General features: G+C 42.7%; 1 protein-coding gene and 1 long non-coding RNA gene across 8 annotated transcripts in view; one reads left to right on the forward strand and one right to left on the reverse strand.

The window, feature by feature from the left end:
- The window catches only part of GPAT3 (glycerol-3-phosphate acyltransferase 3), a 54,282-nt gene extending 36,414 nt beyond the window's left edge, over nucleotides 1–17,868 (reverse strand). Inside the window, exons 1-3 of one of the 7 annotated variants that reach the window (XM_070262319.1) lie at nucleotides 17,744–17,868; nucleotides 16,519–16,809; nucleotides 10,541–10,604 (exon numbers count right to left, since the gene is read on the reverse strand). Coding sequence is in view for 4 of the 7 variants with exons in the window: in XM_070262316.1 (XP_070118417.1) it covers nucleotides 10,541–10,604; nucleotides 16,519–16,659 (205 nt within the window). In the remaining 3 variants the exon portion in view is untranslated. Of the gene's footprint in view, nucleotides 1–10,540; nucleotides 10,605–16,518; nucleotides 16,810–16,958; nucleotides 17,357–17,418 lie in introns of those variants that run through there. The other 6 variants (XM_070262316.1, XM_070262318.1, XM_005608661.4 and 3 more) reach the window with 6 other exon arrangements.
- On the forward strand, nucleotides 17,427–18,379 carry LOC138923451 (uncharacterized). The gene is made up of 2 exons (XR_011437061.1): nucleotides 17,427–17,557; nucleotides 17,683–18,379. It is a non-coding gene; the product is annotated as an uncharacterized lncRNA (long non-coding RNA).
- Nucleotides 18,380–24,147: the final 5,768 nt, after the last annotated feature.

The following is a 24,147-nucleotide window of genomic DNA, read 5'->3' on the forward strand; positions in this document are numbered from 1 at the left end:
TGGCCAGTCCAAGCTTTGGAAGAAACAGAGCTTTGAGGAAGAGAAGCAGGGAAACCAGGCACCTGACCTGGGAAAGTTAGTGAAGGGGAGCCGCGTAGAGCTTTTATCACACCGTTCTGGGGTTGGCACACAGAAGGATTGTCCCTGTCTGAGTGTTGCCCACCCCCAGGGCATCCAGACATCACTGGCTTCTTCCCACCCCAACCCAAGAAAGGGACTCTGTCGAATCACAAGTCCAAAGGGCTCCCTCTTTTCCCTGAGCCCCAGGAGCCTGTGCTCATCAAACATAGAACCACCACTGTCTGCTCCCCATCCCGCCAGCCCTCTGTGTACAAAGCATGCTTTGGCGCCCTGGCTCCTCACCTTCTTGTTTGTTTGAGAACTCATGCTGCCCCAAGAGCTTCAGCAAGAAAACAGAGAAAATTGGGAAATGCCATTACAAAACCTTTTAGAGAAAGGAGAAAAGGTGAAGAGCGCTTGAAGGGTGGTTGCTACTTGCTGGCAGAATAAAAGAAGTGATGAAGAGCTTTCTTACTTTCTCTGCCTATACAGCCAGTGACCCACAAACAGATACCAATGTTACAGAGACAAACACGACATAAAGACGGATGAAAAGCTGAAATACTTTATTTTTATAGGGAATTTATTACAACCAAGAGGCAAGGCACAGCTAAAAAAATGAAACGAGCTTTGTTATATAATTCATTCCCCTCCCAAAATTCCCAACTGTCTATCCTATTGCAAAAAGTCTCTATATAATCTACCAATTGGCCTAGTCCAGTTTTCTGATCATTTTTTGCTAACAAAAAGTTCCTTCATACATGTAACAATTCTTTTACTTCAATTTAAGCCAAACTTTTTGTTCTATCTTTCATGGATATGAAGGAAAAGTGGAATGGCTTCCTCCTTCTAATAACTAACTGTAATAGGAGGCATCCCTTGTTTTTTTTCCAAATTCAATAATCAACCTTCACAGATCTCATTTACCACTATATTAACCCTTTTTCCAGGCTTCAGAATGTCTTCTTTACCACCCTCAACATAAACAGTAAACCCGGGCTTCTCTATGCCTTTATATCACATCCAAACTGCTTTGCTTTTGAAGCCCTTATAACCTAATCTACCCTTTTAGCCAACCTTATTTCTGTGTTTTGTGCCTTCTATAAACTACGATCACTCCCCTTGTTATTTTGGCTTTCCCTCCTACCCCCAGTTTAGAGAGCCCTGTCACCTTGGTTAATCCCAATCCACCTCCACATGGCCAAGTCAACACTAACACGTCCAGAAAAAACCCTCTCTGATGATCCCTATCCAAAACAATCTCCTTTCATGCTGCACTTCTGATTTTCTTCCTCAGATTAATTATGCTTATGTGTTTGTGGAATTCAATAACATCAACACTGGCTGGTTCTCAACTGCCACATGGATATATGGATATTGGTGAGGTCTCCTTAACTAGGCTAGGAATCGCGTGAGGACATAGTTCAGCATATAACCTAGGCACAGAGAAGACACCAGTAAGTAACCCATGGCAGAGACCAGGGTTGGGGTGTCAAAGCAGCTCGTCACCGTGTAGTTGAACATGTTGCTTCATTATACACTGCAGCATCGTTTTAGGTTCTGTGTTTTGCCTTAGTTTCCACTGCGTCGTTGTCTAAAGCTCTGCCTCTGGCCTGCTGGGCAAGGTTTTTCCTACCACATACCGAAGTCTGGTTTTCCTATCCCATTTTGGAGCATCCTTCTTGGGTAAAGGACCTTGAATATAATCCCTCTCTCTGATAGCTCATTCATCAAAACCATCAAGATTACTTTAAATTCTATTCCTGTTTCCTAGGTTGTTTAAAACTCTGACTAATTTAAGAGGATTCAATCAAGTATATTGCACTTTCAGTTACATCAAAGTCATCAATACAACTTCAAACAATAAAACCAAATCTATGCCAAAACCCATTTACTCAACAGGTTCCCCTCCTTTCAGTTAGCAATTCTGGTACACAGTGGGAAGCCCCTACCTAGTCTCCAGATGAGGGATGGTGACAAGGTTTCATCAGGAAGGCCAAGCCCAGATCAGTTGATAGTGAGAAGCCGTCTGCAGGTCTGTGTTTAAGGAGGACTTTTGAGATTACATCTCAGTTCAGTGACAAAGACTTCATCAACTAGTGATGTCTGCCAGGGTCATGGTGGGTGGGAGGGAAACAGGGAGAATGGATTTGTTGACCCTGTTATTTCAGATTAGGATAGAATCAAAAGTCTTACTGAAATAAAGGTAACTTCTATTTTCTTATTTTCTATGTGCTTTATATATCTCTAAAGGAATAATTTGCCCCTTTTGTTTTGAATAATTTTCTGCTGGTGTCTCTCAGTTATCAAGACTAAAAGTACCAAGCTAGAAGTACTGGAGATGTACTTTTACTTTGTTGAGAAAGGTGGATGAGAAAATCTACTCCCTTTTTCATCATTATATACCCCAGTAGTTCTCCAGACACTTACAAAATAATCAGTGCTGATTATAAAATGGGAAGATTTTAACCCCAGATATAAATACTAATCATAGAATTAACCATGTGTTTATACCTATTTGAAGCATAAATGGGATGGAAGTATGGCCATTGTAATCGGTTGTCAGTCAACACTGCAGAGAAACCAACAGGCATTTAGAACAACAGGGAGAGTTTCATTTTAACAACTAACATTTTAACATCCCATTCAATATACCACTGGGGCCAGCCCAGTGGCACAGTGTTTAAAGTTCGCACGTTCTGCTTCAGCAGCCTGGGGTTCACCGGTTCAGATCCCAGGTGCAGACCTGCACAGTGCTTGTCAAGCCATGCTGTGGCAGGCGTCCCACATATAGAGTACAGGAAGATGGGCATGTATGTTAGCTCAGGGCTAGTCTTCCTCAGCAAAGAAGGAGGAGGATTGGTGGCAGATGTTAGCTCAGGGCTAATCTTCAAAAAAAAAAAAAAAAATACTGTTGACCCTTATCTTGGCTGACAGCCCACATTAACTTTGTTGATTTGGACATAACTAATTTGATTAAAGAAATCCCACAATACAAAAGCGTCCATAAAACTTCATCATCAAATGTGCCATCAATTCAATTAAAATGTCAACCTTCTGGCTTGGCATTTACGAACGTTACGTTTGATTATAATGCTAAATATTCTTAATAGACACATTTCTTTAAACATTTTGTTGATGATCTGAAATTGAAATGCTATGAGTTTCCTAGTATCTGACAAAGCCAACATTCAGCAGAGGAGTTTCCATTTGTGGAAGAGTTACCTCAGTCTTCAAAGATAGAATTAGAAGGCACTGACCAGAGGAGCTGATAAGGAAGGTGGCAAGAGATTTTGAGTAGGAAAGACAAATTGGGATTCCTTTTCAGGCTGCCTCTGACTAGTAATGCGATCTGAAGCAAGTTATGTGACCTTCTTCACCTGTAATTTCCTCATCAGTAAAACGAGAATTAACAAGGCCTTCCTCATATAAATAATTTTGCACAGTGGAGTCAGTGTTTAACAAATAGTGGTGGTTATTGTTGTTGTTATTATTATTATTATTATTATTGGTAGATTCTTGTCTATAAGGTAGAAACAAAATGGAGAAGCACTGCAGTTTTGATTGGCATTTTGTCTATGGGGTAGGGTGGCCAGAAGAGGTGTTGGGGTGGGAAGGTTGGTTTGGGGTATACTTCTAAAATAACAAAGTAGATTTTGAATTTGATGGGTACCTGATGAGAGGTCTGCTCCTCCCAACATTAAAGAGAACTTCTCTAAATAAATAGGGGATGTATTCTTGAGTTGACCATCCTGCCATCTGATCCTATTATCTTCTCACTCTCAAAGAACCCTTGAGTCTCCATTCTCATCCAGCTTTTTCAAACCTCCACAATTCTGAGATGTGGGAACCCCATTCTAAACTGCTGAGGGGTTTGGGACTGAGAGTGCTAAATCACCAACAAGACCTCCAACAGCTAGTTAATGCTGAGTATAGAAAGATTTAGAAGCAGCTTATATTAGTTATATTTTTTAAAAAAACTAATTTCACAGAAAATAGGGATAGGTCACAGGGCATGTCATCCACTTTGTTACTGCTATATGAAAAGAAAAGCAATCTGAAAAAAATAGAGAGTATATTTTATGCACTTCCTAACTGATTTCTTAGGATGAGATCCTTCCTTTCTGTGATTTAGGGCTTAAGTCTCTCTCTTCCCACCCATCACTTCACAATGCAGTTAAGACCATTAATCTGATCTGAACTCCACCTTCTCCTGCCCTACCAGAACCACTCTATCCTGCTTACTCATTGTTGGCCAGAATTCAACGCTAAGTCATCTACTTTCAGAGGTTAGAGCTCATAGTTATACACACGTCTCTAATCCATTCTAAAGTAAAAGTCCCTCCAAAACAGATTACATTTTCCTTGGATTATGAGGCGAAGTTTGAAGGAACATTCCATTGTCTCGCCTCTACCTTTCCTTAAGGAACATGCGTCCTCTCCCACCATCCAGTGTTCTCTGCTAACCCTGTTGCCTTTCGTTGCATTCCAACCTTCCCCAGACCAGCCAACGAAAACTTCAGAAATCAGGTTCTGCTCCTCCAAGGGCCTATTGTTAGAACACTAAAATAAACTATGCTATGACAGTGGATACCAATAGATTCCTGCATTATTCTATAAGAGCAGTGGTACACAAAGGAGTGGAAGGAGGGATGGGAGAGAAGAGAGGAGGATTTTGCCCCACAGGGGACATCCGGCAATGTCTGGAGACTCTGTTGGTTGTCACATTAGGAGTGTGCTACTGTCATCTAGTGAGTAGAGGCTAAGTATACTGCTAAACATCTTACAATGCATTGGACTGCTCCCCATGGCAAAGAATTATTCAGCCCCAAACATCAGTAGCACTGAGGGTGAGAAACCCAGCCCTAAGAGAGAATATATTTTGATTAACAACTCCTTTGTTTCATAGATTTAAGTTTAAATTCCAGGCAGTGTCAGGCTGAATGGAGATGGGTTTTGGAGCAGGTAACCATCAGTCACACCTGGAGAAAGCCACCTATTTTCTATTCTTATAAAATTACTTTCATCTGTCAGACTAAAGACTCTTGTTGAATGATTACTGATATTTTATTTGGTTGGGTTTATTTTAATTTTTATGGTTAAAATATAAATTTAACAGAAAATATGAGTTTAACAGAGGAAAAAAAAGATACCCACTGTCATATTTACTTCAGATATTTTTTAAAGAAAAAAATTACACAGAGTTAAACCCTCCCTACCTACCTTCTCTCCTCCCTCCCAAAAGATAACCACTATCCTGTAGTATACATCATTTCCACATATACATTTTGTACTTACCTACATATAAATATACAGTATCTGTTTATGGTACTAAATAGTAAATAAATATTATCATAGCATACATTTTCTTTTCTCCCATTGCTTGAGATTTTGTCTACTTTGTTCTCTCCATATAAATCCAGTTGATTCATTTTGACTGCTATATAGTATAAATAAACCAGGTTACATATTAATTTTCCTCCTCATGAGTGACTGGGTTGTCTTCACATTTTCACTATTTGTATACACCTGTAACATGTCTCCTAATACACACACGCTGAGAGTTTGGGTAGGTTCACTATCTTAGGAGAAGTGGAATTGTGGGATTATAGTGTAATAGGTCTTCAACTTTGCTACAAATTGCCAAAACGCTCTCCAAAGTGGCTGAACTATGTTCCATTCTATTGTACCTGGCAACACAGATGACTCATCTGATGGTTTTCAAACAAATAAATAAGCAAAAGAATCAAACCTTTGCCTTCTACAGAGCTATATTAAGATGTGAGGATAAAAAAGTATGGTACGCTAGTGAATTTTTTCAGAATCAACTGCGATGAAGTAATTTTTGTCCCAAGAACAAAAAATGTGTACTCCTGCCCCCACAAAAATGTCCATATGTCCAATTAAGCAGTGTCCATAAATAAACAAACAAACAAACATATTTGTGGACCATAACTGAATCTCAATTCAAACAAATCAACTGTAAAAATATTTTGAAACTATTAGGAAAACTTAAATAAGGACTGTGTATTAGATGATATTAAGAAGTCATTAAGTTTGTTAAAGGGATAATAGAATTGTGGGGGTTTTTTTAAATGCATGAAAAGACACAAAATCTTGTTTTTTAATTGAGATACAATTGACAAGACACGAAATCTTGTATCTGTATTAAATACTTCAGCAAAATATGAGGAGTGACGCATGAATCAAGTGGCATTTTGGTGGCAAAATCTTGACAAATGTTGAACCTGGCTATATGGGGCTCACTACTTTATTTCTCTACTTTTGTGTACGTTTGAAAATTGTCACTATCAGGCACAATACTCACGAAGAGGAACAGACAAATAAAAGCAGGTAGACATTGGCATGATAAAGAAAATCTCAACCTATAATCCTCCCATTTGCGTAACTGGACTACTTTTCTCTCTACAAGTAGCTAGACAAGTTCCAGTGTTTATCAGTAAGTCAAGCCCATTGAATGCCTTATACTCCACACCCTTGAGGGCAGCAGATACTGATTTGTACGCAGAGTTTACAGCAAAACAATAGCACTAAATCAACTTAGCTGATTTAAACAGATCATCAAAAATAGCCTGCCCGGGACATAGGAAATATAGAAAAATGATATTCCTCAAATTTCTGTTACAAAGTATTATTCCATATTTTCCGTGAACACAAGAGATTTGATTAACATTGATGTAACCAGCGCTGTACAGATATCAACATAGTTAGTCAAGTCTCACAGGAAGAATTCCAGAAGTAAAATTAGAGAGAAATGTTTGGCAGCCTGAATTTTCTCCGAATAGATATAACATCAGTAGCTTCACCAAAGCATTTTGACCTTTGTGTGTGTTTGGTTGGGGCGAGAGGCTGGGGGGCAAGAGATACAGGGCAGAAGGGAAATCTAGCACAGGGGCTTAATTAACAGTAGGCCACATGACCCAAAATCTTTCTGTGTGGTGCTGCTGGCGTAGAGTGACAGGGGGACCTGAGGAGGCGCAGGAATTTCCCACTGCCGACAGTACCGAATCAGGCCAGCAACACACTCCAGGGAACACCGCCAAAATGACTGAGCCATAGCCTCTGTTTATTTGTATTGTTTGTGACTTACTCAAGGGCAAATGCGGCCTTTAATCCTGCCTGTTGACCTTTGGTTGTTATTCATTCAAAATGTCCTGGTATCATAATGCAATTATCGTGGCACTCATCTCGAGTCATGAAAATGACATAATTAATTACATTCATTACAGCTACAATCAAAATTACTAACTGATTCAAGTCTGATAGCGTAGGAAGTCCTGGACAGGTACCCAGAATGAGGCTGGTGGCTCTCAATAGTCAAATGGACCTTGCACTATTTAAAACTGAGTAAAATAGAAGTTGCTAAATTCGCAACTAGACCACATCCTAGGGTCCGAAGAGAGGCATTTGTCCCGTGGCTGCAGATGTGAAAGCAGAGCAGATGCAAAGAGGCAAAGGAGCCAGTCCCCTTGTTCCTTCTTGTTTTAGCCTCCTAGCTCATCAGCGCTTGGAACAAAAACCAAGGCAAAGGGTAACTGTAGTCTCCACTGGAAGTGAATGTTCAGTATAACACAGCTATTTCAGTGGAGGAAAAAGATTTATCTCCATCACCGTATTGACAATGAGGAAAAGTCCTTAAACCTAGAAGAGGAAAGTGCAATTATCGAGCTTCTTAAAGAGATCTTACTCATGGTCACTTCTGAAACTCAATAAATTAGACATTTCAATAGAAGACACAGTAGAATATGGCTAAAGGCAGACAAGAATTATTTAAGCACAAAGATCATATTTCCCTGGGTTCAGCTTTCAGTTGGCTTATTCCATAAAAGCATGGAAGAAATATAAGAGGGGTTTAACTGGAGAGGGAGACTTGAAAAGTGTTTCAAAAAAAGTGTTTCAAAAAATCTAAAAGAGTGGCAGAACGAATTTTTTAGTGCAGAAAATAAACATAATTATTTTCTCTTTTTAGCTAATCTCTCCCTCTGAGTTCCCCAAACCTACCAGAAGCACCACATCATTCAGACATCTCAAAATTGCACCTGCACTCCTGGGGTCCTCCGCGTGCCTGTGACCCTTGCCTACACTTGGACCAGTTCAACACTGTCTTGTCCTATATCCGTGGCAGCAGCACAGAGACGTTATGCTCCAAAGGCAGGAGATTGCACCAGCCAAGCGCACAAGTGCTCACTGTGTTTCATCACCCTCTGCCAGTCTGTCTAGGATGGAGATACTCTCTGGGCTGACTCCAAACAGCAGGATGTGTCAACAGGGCACACATCCTAGAACAGGGCTACCCAAGTGACACAAACCAAGATGGGCGTGGAGGTGCACACCACGCACAGCTGTGGGATTAACAGAGATGAAAGAAGCAAATACCAGAGCCTAACTCAGATCTCATTGTCCTTTGCTCATGCATCTATTTTAGTATTTGTCACAGTGGCCTGTCAGAGACCTGTCTCCCCACAGGAACCAGGTCTTAACCATCTTTGGATCCCTCGTCAACCATACAGGTAGCAAATATTCAAAACTGCAATAGTCAATTCCCAGTTTCACAGGCTAAAAGACGGGCTGCCACTCTGAATGAAATAGGACAAATGTCAGGCATCAGCCTTACTCTAAACCATTATGATTTATATTTTCTCCTCCTGTTCACTTCTACTCTTCCTGGATGTACCATGGAAGACAAAGACCAAAAAATAGAAAAAACTATACATGACAAAAAAAAAATCCAACAAGTGAAAATATTCACTTCTAAATAGGCTAAAAAAACTAAACCAATGCTACTGAACACCCTCATCTAGCGATCTTTTAATCCTTTAACCTACAAAATTGAAACACCTTGTGCCCTTTTAAATTTCTGGCCCAAGACAGGTACCACCATCCCCTCAATCTGTAGGGCCCTGCAGACTTTCACTGAAGATCAATGACAGTCCAAAGTCTCAGCAAGTACAACAGAAAACCAGCAATTATATTTGTTCTTTCCTTAACTCATAAGGACACACATTTAAAAATGTACCCAGGGGCCGGCCTGGTGGCATAGGGGCTAAGTTCACGCACCCTGCTTCAGCAGCTCATGTTTTGCTGGTTCAGATCCTGGGCACAGACCTGCAGACTGCTCATCAAGCCATGCTGTGGAAGCATCCCACATATAAAATAGAGGAAGATTGGCACAGATGTTAGCTCACTGACAATCTTCCTCAAGCAAGAAGGGGAAGATTGTCAACAGATGTTAGCTCAGTGACAATCTTCCTCAAGCAAAAAGTGGAAGACTGGCAACAGATGTTAGCTCAGGGCCAATCTTCCTCACCAAAAAAAAATGAAAAGCACCCAGAAAAATAAAAATTAGTAGATAAGCTATATCTGAGAGAAAGATATCTGGCAATAACAAGAAGATCAAGTATACCAGAAATATCCAATCTGCAAAAATGTTATCAGTGATAATACTTTGGTGTTTAAGTAGACACTGAGAAGCTCTACCAGTTGCTTCAATCATTTGAACATAACAATCCAATTACACAAAAACACACAGACGTTTTCACTCCAATATATTGTTATTGCCAAAACACACTACAGTTTACAATTTCTACAGCTCCTCTTAGACAAGCCCCCAGAAGATAAACTCCTTCTAGTGAAGTGTAATCCCAAATTAGACGGGCACAAAATTGCTTCAACAACTATTTTTGAAAAACACACAAAGCCTTAGTCTTTTCAATAAATCTAGTGATTTGTTTCTTCCTATTTTCACAGCCATTGCTGTCATAGAATTCTATGCCCTGTGGACCCAGTGTCTTAAACAATTCTTAAAATTCTTACCCCAAGTGAAAGGGTTTATTGAGACGAAGGCAAAGCACACAAACAGAAGCGTGGACTGGTTAGCCCCGTTGATTTGTTAACTCCCTTCTAACAAAAATTAAACAAGCTTTACTGCAGGACTGTTCTGTGCCTTTGTTACAAGGGAATATTACTCTCCGAAAGGAAAGTGTAGTATATGGTGATTCCCAAGTTTGTTTCACAAGGAAGTTATTTTTTATTTCATAGACTACCAATTAGCATTTAGCAGGAAAGAGTATTCAAAGGAACATAATTTGAAAACCACAAATTAGAATAAAATGCTAACGAAACCTCAAAAATAGGTTTAACTCCCAGGTAAGTCCAGTTGGTCCCTTTTTTCCCCAGTCATCTACATCTTTCAAACCAGAGTCAATCACCTTTAAATGCATGTCTTTAGAAATACCCAGTAAGAACACATAGAGGAGACACACATGTTACTTCCTCCGCAGTAAAATCCATTCAAAACTCAGGCAGCTACTATTTTGCATATAGGACAGAATTATGAATAATCCGAGGCCCACAGAATGCTCTACTCTGCATATATCAAGTTCAAATTGGGTAGATATAAATAAATATAAATCTACCCAATTTGGAAATTTGAACCATCATAACGAAAAGGAAGACTTACCAACAGAAGCGGAGTTTTTAACAGACTCCTTTGGGACTCCTTTTTCAATCCGTATTGTGGCCCACTGTTCAAAAACAAGAAGTATTAAGTTAAACTGTTCCATAGACACATATAGGACACAAACCATGCTTATACGGAAGTGAAATTAAACATTAAGCCCCGGAACTATTTGAATTAAAGAAATACCCCAGTGAGTCTCTGACGTAGCAACAACCCAAGTCCCACGCATACTTACACTACACCTCGCACATTAGTTACTGATGATGCCCGAATCAAATGAGGAAAAGATCGTGTTCACCCTATTTAAACCCCTCACGCACATCTGGCACCCCAAAAATTCCGCATTGAAAAGGTCGCACAGCATGCTAGGCAAGAGCACAGGTTATGACATCAAGTCTATCTGGGTTTAAAGTTACTTAATCCCTCTGGGCCTCGTTTCCTCATCGATAAAATGAGGATAAAAGTTCCTATCCCATAAGGTTGCCAGGAGAATTAAACGAGATTAACACGTGTAAAAACCTAAACACAGGGCCCAAAGAATCACTTTTATTTTCATAACAAATCAGGCATTCAAGAGTAAGACACACTCAGAGGCCTAATTGCCTGCATCAGAGAGATGCTTGCAGAAGGAGGCAGCGTGAGACTCGGAACGGTGGAACAGAATCAGCGAAATCGCTAACTAAAGAGGTCACGTGCCCACCTGGTCACTTACTCTTGAAGATGCAGAGGGAAAATGTTATGATTACAAGGAACCACAGCTTTGAGAGAATTTAAGAACAGGAAAATCAACTCCCATTTTGTTTTGAATGTACGTAGGAGTGTAAAGAAATACACCAAGATGTGATCTGTTATTCTCTTTTTTACACTTCTTTTATGTATTGCCAAAATTATCTACCATAATATCAAAAGTTCTAAGTGAACTTTGTTGACAGCATTCCAGAATGTCCCAATGGCTATTCTTCTAGTTTAGAAAAGGAGCAATTAAAATATTATTTAGATGCTCACAATTCAAGAAACTAACGATGTCTAAATTGACTGATGGGGGCAGAATAAGAGGTAAAAGGCACTGTAATAATTATAATTAGAACTTAACCACCCTTGGAGGGGTAAATATGTCAAGGCAAAAACCTCAGTTACTGCTAGGCTCGGAGGGATTAAACAGAGAGGTAAAGAAAACAATTTCAAATAAATAAGAAAATAACTGATAGGGGATAAATAACGTAAAACATAGACATGAAGGTCAAGGAGTGAGGCACGGTCTGACTACATCAGGACCCTCGCACAACATCCCAAAGAGCCAAGCAGAAACATGCCATCTGCACTTAGAGAACAGCCTATAAAAGGAGGCCTAACCTTCCAGGCTTCAAGCGGCAAGTCACAAAGGATTAATACTAAGACTCGTCTTAATCTGGTTGCGTCCTTTTCTCTTCCTTGCTGATTTAGTGCAGGAGTTCTCAAGTTCTAGACTTAACACCTCCCACGTTTTCTCAATAGAGGGAAAGGTTTATTTCCATGGTTTTTCACTTTAAAGCTTTGGTACCTATTATGATTTGTAAGTAGACAGAAGATATGATTAAAATAAAATTTTGTACACAATCGATCGTTGTTAATCTTGGAGCTCAGGTTCTTTACTGTAGGTGTGTGATTTTATATGGTATATAAATAGTAATTAGCTTAGACTAGGACAATCATTCCATGCTCACATGATAGCAAAGATTGATGTTTTATGGCTGTTATGAGCTGAATTGTGTCTCCCTAAAATTCCTATGTCGAAGCCTTAACCCCAGTACATCAGAACGTAACTGTATTTGGAGATACAACCCAGGGTTTCGCTGGTTCGGATCCTGGGCACGGACATGGCACCACTCATGGGGCCATGTTGAGGGGGCGTCCCACATGCCACAACTAGAAGGACCCACAACTAAAATATACAACTATGTACTGGGGGACTTTGGGGAGAAGAAGAAAAAAAAAAGATTGGCAATAAAATAAAATAAAAGGCAGGAGAAGTCTGCTCTGGGTGTGTGTGCTGACCCATCAAAGATCTGAAGGGAGGTGCCGGCCCAGTGGCGCAGCTGTTAAGTGCGCACATTCTGCTTTGGTGGCCTGGGGTTCGCCAGTTCGAATCCCAGGTGCAGACATGGCACTGCTTGGCAAGCCACACTGTGGTAGGCGTCCCACATATAAAGTTGAGGAAGATTGGCATGGATGTTAGCTCAGAGCCAGTCTTCCTCAGAAAAAAGAGGAGGATTGGCAGATGTTAGCTCAGGGCTAGTCTTCCTCAAAAAATAAATAAATAAATAAATAAATAAATAAGATCTGAAGGGAGGTTAAATCTTAGCCACATATGAGCAGAAAAACAGAAAACAAGACGAAGCATGTTCCAATTCAAACTCCACAAAGATCTGAGCACCTACTATGCGTCCAGTACTTTTATTTACCTCTTCTCATTTAATACACACAATAACTCTATGAGGCATATTGCTATATACACATGCAGAAACTAAGGCTGAGATGTAAGAAGTGACCTGCCCAATGTTACAAGGCCAGAAATTTGGAGGAACCTGTTCATGCTTCCTGCTTTTCCTCAAAAGTTGAGGGAAAAATTAATCCATCAACATTTATTATCTGTCCATTGCCTGTATTATCTGGTTAGATTAGATAATTTACATAGCATTCCCCTACCTTTTTCTCCATCAATCCTATTCTCCTCCCATTCTTTATTTCCCTCTAATCATGAGCCTTAGGCCAACAAACAGCAACCCTTTCACCATCCTCATCCCCATCATTAACCTCACAATTAACCTGCATGGTTGAGAATACCATAATTCAGTCTTTAATCCATATTCCTGTTGGATAAACATAAAACTTCACACACACCTTCCCAGAGATTCAGATACACACACCTTACCATCCAGATGGATTCCCCCCATACATCCCCTCAGCCAAAAGTTTTACTTTTCATAGTCTGTATTCCTAAAACAATTTTCCCCAGTAAAGTTATAATATTGACATATATACTCCTAAAAAATTATTATATATTCCTTAAAAATCACTGGTTTAGAGAATCACTAAACTTACTCCAAGCTAAGAATTCAAGCCTTGTCCTCAAGTAGCTTGCCATATGGGGGACTTATGAATATATTCAGAGGTATTCAGCAATGCAGAGGGCAGCATGCAGTAGGTGCATAATAAATAACTCAATAAATAACTATTACCTGACCTGGTGAGCTAGAGAAGGAGCAAGAGAAGAGCATAGAGCTGGGTGAGTTACTTGACAATCAGCAATAACCATGGTCAGCTATTCAGAAGGTACCCCATACACATTTCAACTTTCAGAATTTGAGTTTGGGGTCATGAAAAAGCCACCCATTGTCAACAAAACTTATCAAAGTAAATACATAACGTACAAAACTAAACGACCTTTTAAAAGGGCATGTAAATTATGACCAAGGAAACCTGAGAAATATCCAATTCGCAATCAAAGAGCCCAAGGAATATTCTTGGGACTGGAATGCAAAAGAAAGAAACAACCAAATCAGTTGAAAACGTACTAAGGAAAAATGAGTAACAGAAGGGCTGGGCCTTGAATGGAATCTCCAAAAAGGCAGGGTATTTGTCCAGAACTAAAGATGTTCTAATACTGAATAAGCAGCACAAGTTTTAAGGGAATTAGCCCCATAGTTAGGAAAAACAATCCACCGTCGTACTAACCCCTCCCCCAACAGAAAAGTCTTTGAAACATCTGACACTGTTCTAGTTGAAAGATGAAAAGCCCTGGATTGCATTTCCCTCTCCAGTGCCTGAAGCAGCTATCACTATGGGATCACAGCTCCTTCCTGATGAGCCCAGCTGCTCCCAAACACAGGTGCTCCAGGCAGCTACCACCACCAAGTCAGAGTTGGCTCACCACACGAATCCCCACTCTAATTCCATACATGCCAAGCATCTCTCTAACCTAACCAGTCTTAGCAAAGAGGCTGGTTCCTTATGCTGCCACTACCTGGTTTCCAAGCTAAGTGGTGTATCTCCCACTACAATTAGAAAATTGGCATTCTTGAGAGTTTGATTAACAAGGAGTGTATCTCTGAAAGTCTCTTCAAATCTAGACAGACAAAAATTAAAACATGAGGCTCTGCCAAACTGAAGGCCAGATCCTGGACCCGTCAAATCATAGTAATTACTTGCCCGGCTGACAGCCACTAGCTGCCCTCTCTCCTTGACATTTCTTTAGCTGAATCTTGAATTACTAAAGCAGACATACGGGAGTGAGCATGTGGAAGCCAGTGTGTGCCATCTACCTTCACTCCGGTCTCACCCGGAATATAAATTCCAAAAGACACTGCTGGATGGGAGAACAATTTAATCATTTCAGAACTCTGAGAAAAGGTGAACACCAGCAGAAGAGGGCCATCTGCTATGGAGACAGTATTCTGAAAAAGAGTCAACAATAAGACAATCACAGCATAGCGTGAAATTCACAGCAGAGTGTGACCAAGTTCAGAGGGTGAAGCCAATAAGACAGGTTCAAAACTGTGAAATATCTCCCAAGTAGAAACAACAGAACTTTTAAAACACGAGGGCTGAGGAGGAAGAATCAAATGTAACTTCAAAGACGAGACAGAAAAATAGCCACCAAGAGAAAGTACAACAAAAATCTGGGGAAAAACGGGAGATTAGCCGGGAGAAGAGATTTGCAGGAGATGAGCAGGTGGGAGATTAGCCAGTTAGAAGTTCCCTACTAGATGAGGGAGAAAAACTGATAAAGCCAAGTCCTGGGGGCAGACAGAAAATAAGGGCGAAAAAATGAGAACTCATATTAGAAGGTACCATAGAAGTTAGAGAAACAGGATGCTAGAATCTAAATAATATTATTATTCTTTTAATATCAGGAAACATGTCACACCTAACATGTCTAGGCTCCCTTCTAAGATGCTTGACATATTTTAACTCACTTGAACAACCCTATGAAAATAGGTGCTAACATTACTCCTATTTTATAGATGAAGAAAATGCACAAGAAGTGGGTGACTTTCCTAAGGTCACATATGGAGAAGCAGAACTGGGATTTTGGTACCAAATCTATACCAATCTGTACCCAGAGTATGTCCTCCCAACCACTAGGCTACAGGCCCTCTCCTCAGTTAAGACTTCTGTCTCCACCACTTAATTCAAGCATCCACTGCACCTCTCTGAGTCTGTTTTCTCACCTGTAAAAGGGGGATACACTTGCCCTCCCTACCTTCCAAGGCTTTGGGGAGCACCTGATGAGAGAGTAAGCAGGAAAGCCCTCTGCGATTTCATCAAGCCCTGTCTAGGGCTAAGCTGCAGTTGCTCCCCAACTGACTCACTTCCATCTAACACTTCGCAGAATTTGGAGAGAAGAGTGTAGGGAGAGCTGAGGTCAAAGAATATACATTTTCAATGCCATTTCAAGAACCCTTGATTAGATAAAATTGCCATGACTCCATTAAATATAATCAGATTTCTTTCTACCATCCAGCAATTGGTTTCTTATCTTGAGCATAAACTTGAACGTGATGCCTTTCTGGACAGGATGACTTAGCACAGGAAAGGACCTCTGACACCTGGGGCTGATTAAAGAGGGTGATGCGATGGCTGCCCTGCATAATGGATATAAGGAAATGCATATAAAAGGTGGTCTCACTGTTGTTCTAATCAGTAAGAAAAATAATAATAGTAACAGAACAGGGGTTAGGGTGGTTCTGTCTTCAATCAGAGGAACAAAAGGGTGGTTCAGTGGTCTCAGTCCGGATCCCTCCAGCCCTGCGGCAGAAGCCGGGATGCTGTCTTCGCGCTACTGCGGAGGATAGCTCACCCCTGAGGACCACTGACCATCCGAACTGGTCCCCTCCCATCAACTCGGCTCTCACAACTCTACCCTCGGCCCCTACTACCCTCGGTTCTCCCTAAAGCCCTCCGAGGTGCGGGGCCGCCGTATCCCTCCAGGCACTCACCTCTAAAGTTTTCACCAGGATCTTCATGTAGATCTCGGAGATGCCCAAAGACACCCCGAAGGCCGAAGGCAGGAGGATGAGTCCGAGCACCAGCGTCAGCCAGGTGGAAAGGATCTTCCCGGCCAGCTCTGTGCCCTCCATGGTTCGGGGCACCCTCTCTGAAGGGGTCCACGGAGGAGGTCCGAGCGGGACAGTTGTCCCTGTCCCCAGGCAGTCGGGCGGCAGCTCCGGGAGCAGAGGCGCGGAGCCAGGCTCCCGAGTGTCAGCGCCGCCGCCTCTCGGCACTCACCTCTGCAGAGAAAAGAAAAGAGGAAGGGAAAAACTTTCGGAGCGATAGTAATTTCCTTCCTTCCCCTTCGGGCTCCTCCTCCGTCCCGACCGGGTTAACTCTCCCTCCGCTGGAAGCCCAGGCCGGCGCTGAAGCCGCGCTGCGAGCAGACCTGAGAGCCCGGCCGGAGGACCGGAGCTGCGGGCGAGCGAAGGGACACGGCGACGCGGGCGGGGCGCACTGGCGCAGCCGGGAACGCGCCTCACCCTCTCCCTGACTTCCTCTAGGCGGCTACTGCGACAACTCAGCGGGTGAGTCACAGAGGCCCTCCCGGAGCGAGGATCCCTGCAGCGCACCGCACCACCGCACACAGGCCGCCGGCGGCGCTGGCCCCAGGCCGAGGACGATGCTGACGGCTGCCCTCGGCCGCCCGGCGCCCTTTTTCTGCGCCCTGCCCTCGCCCCACCTCCTCCGCCACCCAACGGGGAGCTTCCAGGCGGGATCTGCGCCCAGGGCGCCGCAGCCTCCTGGGCGGCCGCCGTCTTCCCCGCGCCCCGCCTCCCCCAGCGCGCTCAGCAAAGGTCCTGTAGGGAGCTGAGTTTTCATCTGTAAAACGCTAACATTTTCTTTACCCCCAAAGAGAACTATTGACGTGTCCGCGACGCTTGAGAAGGTCTTGTTTGCGTGAGTGTAAAACGGCCTCTTGGAAGGGCTTTCAAGGAGGAGGACACACTCGGAGCGCTGCTGAGCTGCCGGTTACGCCGCTTCCAGGTCTCACGCGCCTCCCTCCTTTCCCTCCCACACGGAGCCTGGGGCCTTTATCTTGCTTATCCCGCGGGTAGCAAGCTTTCTCCGCGGGTCGCCCACTGTACTCAGCCGCCATCTCCCTGACACAGAAATCCTTCGGCTGAGGATGCGGTCTTCCTGGGTGAAGTTTCTCACCACAGCATCCCTTACCACTCAGCACGCAGAAGCTGCAGAAAACGCCGGGCCCGCTCAAGCCTTCACGGAGCGGACGCGCGCCGCCTGGGTATTCAGTCCCCGCGCTGCTGCCTTGCCCGCCCTTATTAGAACAAGGAAGGGCAAAACCCTGTACGGGTATTTACTTCACTGCAGTTCATGTCTCTTAGAGACTTGATCTGTTTTTTAGAATGAGCATGAGAAAGGATGTTGATGTAGTAGATAAGAAAATCAGGCTGCCCAGGGTTTCCAGATCATTGAATGGGACCAAAATCTCGTACGGGCCTCTTTCAGGTGTTATTTCAATCTGGAAAGACTGGGAGGGCCAGCAAACCGAATTGAAACAGTGTGGATAGCAAATACCGCGAAGAAACTGCCCTTGCCCAGGGTGTGAGGAAGTGGAGAGGGGACGGGAGGAGAGAAGCCCTCCTCAAAGAATGTAAATATTGTCCTCTGCACGTCCTGCCAGGTGGGTATGACAAACCCCCTCCCCCACCAAGAAGGGAAAATAATTATAACTTGGTCATAAAAACCAAGTTATGCATGAAGCAGTTTCAGACACTTGGCTTCTCAAAATTTAACCTATGTATGGTCTGCCAGTTTACAAAAACAAGGAAAACACCATTGCCAAAATCTGTCTTAAGTCTTTGCTGAGAACAAACACATATTTAGCACAAAACTTCAAAGATTATAATCACTCATTTAACACTATACATTCAGGCAAAAGTCTTACCCTCCTTTTATTTGCTCAAAGCAAGATGACTAAGGAGTGCTAAATGATGGTCCCAAAGTTTACCCAACGCAGTCCCAGTACAGGCAACTTTGTGTAAAGACAGCTTCTTTCTGCCCATCCAGACACAGGTGCTGAGTGCCCACAATCTCCAGTGATTTCCGTTGCTCATCACCAAACTCCATGGGCTGGTTTTGGGTTTTTTGTTTTTTTCACTATCCTGGAAGAATTCTTGTCCCACAACAGAATGGTGGAATGGTAATAACATGGAATTTGGAGTCTTAGATTCACTCCAACTCAGACACTTAGAAGCTTGAGCAATTTATTTAGTCCTTCTGTGCTTCAGCTTTCTCATCAGTAAAATGGATTCTTTTTAGAGTCAGATGTGATTATGAGCATAAGTCTGCTTTGTAAACAAAGCTCTGTGCAGAGATCAGAAGGAACCTGGCACAAGTATGGAAGCTCTCCATCTTTTTCTCGCCTAAAACACAAGAGAGCCAAGATAGGCCCACATTTGCATGATGACAGAGGGAGAAGGAAAAGAAAAAACAGCCATGGTCCCAGTGCTCCCTTTCACTCACTTCACCCTACCCCTTGAGGCTCTTTCAGTTAAACCGAGGCAGGATCCTCTCTCCCTTCCTGCAGTTAGGACTCCCTTCACTTACTGTGTTAGTTTCCTAGGGCTGCCCTAACAAATTACCACAAACTTAATGACTTAAACAGAAATTTGGTGCTGGCCCAGTGGCCGAGTGGATAAGTTCTGCGATTCACTTCGGCAGCCCAGAGTTTGGCAGGTTCAGATCCTGGGCACAGACACCCACTGCTCAACAGGCCATGTTGAGGCGGCATCCCACATGCCACAACTAGAAGGACTCATAACTAAAATATACAACTATATACTGGGGTGGGGGGGGGGGAGAAAAAGCAGGAAAAAAAAAAAGATTGGCAACACTTGTTAGCTCAGATGCCAATCTTTGAAAAAAATAGTGAAAAATGGTCAATAGCCTAAATGCTCAAGAAGGGAGTTGGTTAAATTTAAAAAAAACAACAACACAAAAACAGAAATTTATTGTCTTGGTTCTGGAGGCCAGAAGTCTGAAATCAAGGTGTCCGCAGGGCCAAGCTCCCTCCAAAGGCTCTAGGGCAGAATCTTTCCTTCCTTGTTGCAGCTTCTGGTGGCTCCCCGCGTTTCTCAGCTTGTAGCAGCGTAACTCCACTCACTGCCTCAGTCTTCACATGACTTTCTTCCTATCTCTCTTCTCTTATCAAGACACTTACCATCCTGGAGTAAGGACCCACCCTGATCCAGGATAATCTCATCTCGAGATCCTCCACTTAATTATACTTAATCTGCAAAGAACTTTTTTCCAAACAAGGTCACATTCACAGGTTGGGATTTGGGCATATCTTTTGGGTGGCTACAATTCAACCCGCTAGCTTCTCATCTCTGTAAACTGGGGATAATAACACCTACCTGGAGAGGTTGTTTTTGGGATTTGAGATTATATATTTTGTTGACGTAGAGAAATAAAACAGCCAGCTATTTCACCAGCAAAATGGGTTTATTTGAGAATAGCAGGGGAATTGCAATTCAGGACAAGCAATCTATAGCAAAAAGCCATAAGCAAGTCCAGCAAGCAAAGGGGCAGAATGCCATTTTATAGAGAAAAAGGAGGAAATTGAGAGAACTTGTTTAGACCAAAAGTCAGCGGGCGGAAAGTAAGTTCAGGTTGGTGACGGTTTCTCATTGGCTGAGTTACTGGAATAGTGGATCTCTTGGGGATGCAGCATACATCTCTTCCTGTTGGGGTCTGTAATTGAGATTTTTCCTGTTGAGGACTTCTTTACTGTTGGGGTCTGTAATTGATGAGTTCTCCTGTAATTGACCTGGAGTGGTAGTGGGTGAGAGCTCCCCCTTCTGGCCTCTTGACTCCATTTTAAACAAGGTTTCCTTTATTCAGTTTCACAGCTTAAAATTTAGGTGATAGTGAATGCTCAAGAATGATGTTGTTCAAGACAATTTTGTTTTTCAGCTGTTCACTTGGCATATATTTTAGCACTCCCTTTCACTCTTGAAAATGTCCTGGTTTGAGTGATAAATCACATGGTTCCCTTATGCTTACATAATGTCCTAGAATATTGGATTCTTTGACAAAATTCACTGTCAAGTGCATGCATGACTCCTTGTCAACATCTGAGGCCAAATGAAGTTGTACTGGAGAATGAAGACAAGGGATCAGCATCTACTCCAGAGCTCCTCAGACTTTAATGTGGATAGGAGTCCTTGGGGCTCTTGTTACAATGCAGATTCTTAGTCAGTAGGGTGGGATGGGGCCTGAGATTCTGCATTTCAAGGAGGTCCCAGGTGATGCTGATGTCGTTGGTCTACAGACTACGCCTTGAATAGCAAGCCCTTAGAGTATAGACAAAGAGGGGAGTTTTACATTTAACTGATAAGAAAAGGCCGTGAGAGTCCAGGTAAGTTTCAGAGCCAACACAAAAAGAATTGATTCTGAAGAGCTAGCACTACCTAAGGACTCATTGTACTATTTGCATCTCTTCATACCCCTGCTTTGACAGCAATTGTGGGTAATGTGAAGAGAGGAGTTCAGGCTAAAAAGCTTTGAGCAAATGTCAATACTCTGATGAATAGATGACTATGGCAAAAAGATGCCATAGTTGGAGCCAAAGGACAAATATTGATTTAATTTAAGAGGTAGGGTAGAACTAAGAAAGCTTGGGGTGAAGCAGCCTGCTGAAGCATTTTGTTAAACAGATATGTTTTGCATTTCCTGTCTGCAGTCCTTCTGTGAGACCTCTCTTTTCTCAAATTTCGCACCTTTCTTGGGCCATCATATCCCACCTTGATTTGTGTATTTGCTTCATCATCATACCACTATAAACCGCTTAATATCAGGAACCCCATCACTCATCTGTAACTGCCTTCCCATTATTCTACGCCTTGTCTACCTGTGCAAAATTTTACTTCATGCCACACTATTGTCCAAAGCCAGCAATGACTCCCTAATGATCACAAAGTCCAATTATCTAACATCTTAGGCTAGATCTCGAAGCACTCCAACTTGAACTTCCATAACATTCCAACAAAATCTTTCTCACCATCACCTGGTTTCTGCAGGATTTCCTCTTCTCTGGGTCTTTGATCACATCACAATGCCCCTATCCCACCCCACCCACCTTGCCTCTGCACACCTATCCTGATCTCTCATCCAAATGCCTCACTCCACAGGTTATGGATCCAACAGGGGGATCCCTCCAGTTGCTGAGTATGTCTATTCCAATTATACTTTCCAGAATGGAGGAAATAACTGCAGGATGGACTCAGGGACTCATTGGGCCCACTGTTAGATGGACCTGAGCTAAAACTCCATTTTTCGCCTAACATCCAGAAGTTCCTATTTTCACTGACAGACCAGAGTGACATTTTCTGTCTCTGGGTGTTAGTGCCAATTCAGAAACAGTGTCCAGTAGTCCCTGAAAAGTCTGATTATTTCCCTTTCTTCAATGCACACTCCGGTAAATGGCTATAGTTCCCTTTGTGGAAGACTGGGAAGCAGCTTAACAGTACAGAACTTGGGCAGTCCTCAAGGGGACACAGCCTCCCCATCTTTAAGTGGTTCTGGGTCTGTAAACTGGCTCAAGTTTGGGAATTAACTGAGAGACTGACTATATGTCGTGATTCAAGTTGGACTTCTGTTGACTAAACCTATGTCTCTTCCCCTTGCACAGACTACAACTGAGAATTTAGTAGACTGCCCATCTATTTCTTTTGATCAGTTAGTCAACACCACAGGTTTCTTCGAGTCAGACTATTCTGATTACTACTTTGACTCTGCTCTCCACTTCAGTCATCATACTTTCCTTGTCTTTGGCAATTAAGTGCAGCCACTTGGCCCTGGCTTCCTGGAGTCCCATTATCCCCACAGCATTTAGAGATCCCAGTTCGGTGGTAGCGGTTCTCACTGTAAATTCCGACCTACCGAGAAGAACAACCCTAGAGCTCTTCAAGGATTCTGGGACTCCCCTCACAATTTATTTCTCACAGTTGAGGTAAAAGTTGTATCTTTGGACTTTCCCAAGGCGAGTGATCAGGTCTTACATGACAAATCCACTCTAACATTCCAATCTTCCTAAGCCTTTGGATACTTTCCTCTGCAGTATACCAAGTATCCCACACTCTTAATATCCACTCCCACACATATTCCCCAGATTTCTGCCTGTATAAATTGGAAAAAGCATGCCCAGTTCTTTTGGAGCATAGTGCACCTCCTCATGGGTCACACTTTGTCCCTCCCCTTTCAGAGCCTGCTGGGACTTGAGTTAGGTTACAGGTCTAGAAGCAAAGACGGTGGAGGCAGGTCCTCAGGAGAATCAGCAGTGTCTTGCCAGGCAAGTACCTCAGGGGAGGCCATTACAGGTTCTTCAGGCAAAGGAGGGCTAACTTCTTCAGGCAGAGGTGGAGAGCTGCTTCTACTGGCAAAGATGACTCAGCAGAAGTTAGAGGTTCAATGGCCCCAGCTTCATCAATATCTGTCCATACGTCCCCATGCCAGTTTTCAGGATCCTGTTCCTTACCCATCAATGTTCTTACTTTTGTGTTGTCATTCAGCCACTCGCAGGAGGAGACTCTAGGTTTGGTTTTCAGAAATCTTCACCCATGACTATAGGAGATAAGAGTTTCTTTCAGGGCTGAAATAGAAGGTTTCAGGTCAATTATGTGGAGTTCAATCTGAAAATTTGAAACCCCGAGCTCACCCTTTTCTTTCCCTACTACTGGAGTGCAGTTAGGAGTAACCAGACAATCTCATTATATGCCTTAGTTTGACACAAATGTTGTAAAATAGCAAAGACATGGTGACCCAGAGCGTAGCCTTCTATTGAGATTGATTAGGAGTATCCAATGGCCATACTCTGCATATCTCATACCATATCAGGACATGGACTACCAGGGCCCTCTTAACCACTGAAAAAAGAGGCCTTAGTGCCTTTAAATCTAATCAGATTAGAAAAACAACTCCAGAAAACTCATCCTTAAGATTTTATTCCTCTACAACCACTTCTGCTACCAAAATCTCTGTCAGGGTTAAACCGGAGAAGCAGAACAGTGGAACATATATCCTAAGAGATTTACCACAAGGAATTGCTTATGCTATTGTAGGGGCTGACTAGGCAAGTCTGAAATCCATAGGACAGGCCATCAGGAAGGGCAAGTGAAAACCCTCAGGCACAAGAAGCTCCAGTCCAAAGGTCGAATTTCTTCCTCTTCACAGAAGCCTCAGCTCTGCTTGGAAGGCTTTTGGACTCACTGACTCAGACTCACCCAGATTATCTAGGATAATCTCCCTTATTCACGTTAACTGACTATGCACTTTCATCACATCTACAAAGTAATTTCACAGCAACAACTAGATTAGTGTTTGGTTAAGTAACTGAAGACTGTAGACTTTCCAGGTGCACACATCAAAAAGACCCTCAATCCCACATGTGAGAGAGCGAGGGCAAAAAGAGAAAATAACATCTAAGCATTACTACAAAAATAGTTGTGACTTCGTGCAACCCCTGAAAGGGTTTAGGGACCTCCAGGAGTTCCTGGGCTGTTCTTTGAGAACTACTGATCTACATGAAAGTATTTCTCCAACAAAAAAATAAT

Source organism: Equus caballus, chromosome 3 (assembly GCF_041296265.1).
Source record: "Equus caballus isolate H_3958 breed thoroughbred chromosome 3, TB-T2T, whole genome shotgun sequence".
Taxonomy (NCBI): domain Eukaryota; kingdom Metazoa; phylum Chordata; class Mammalia; order Perissodactyla; family Equidae; genus Equus; species Equus caballus.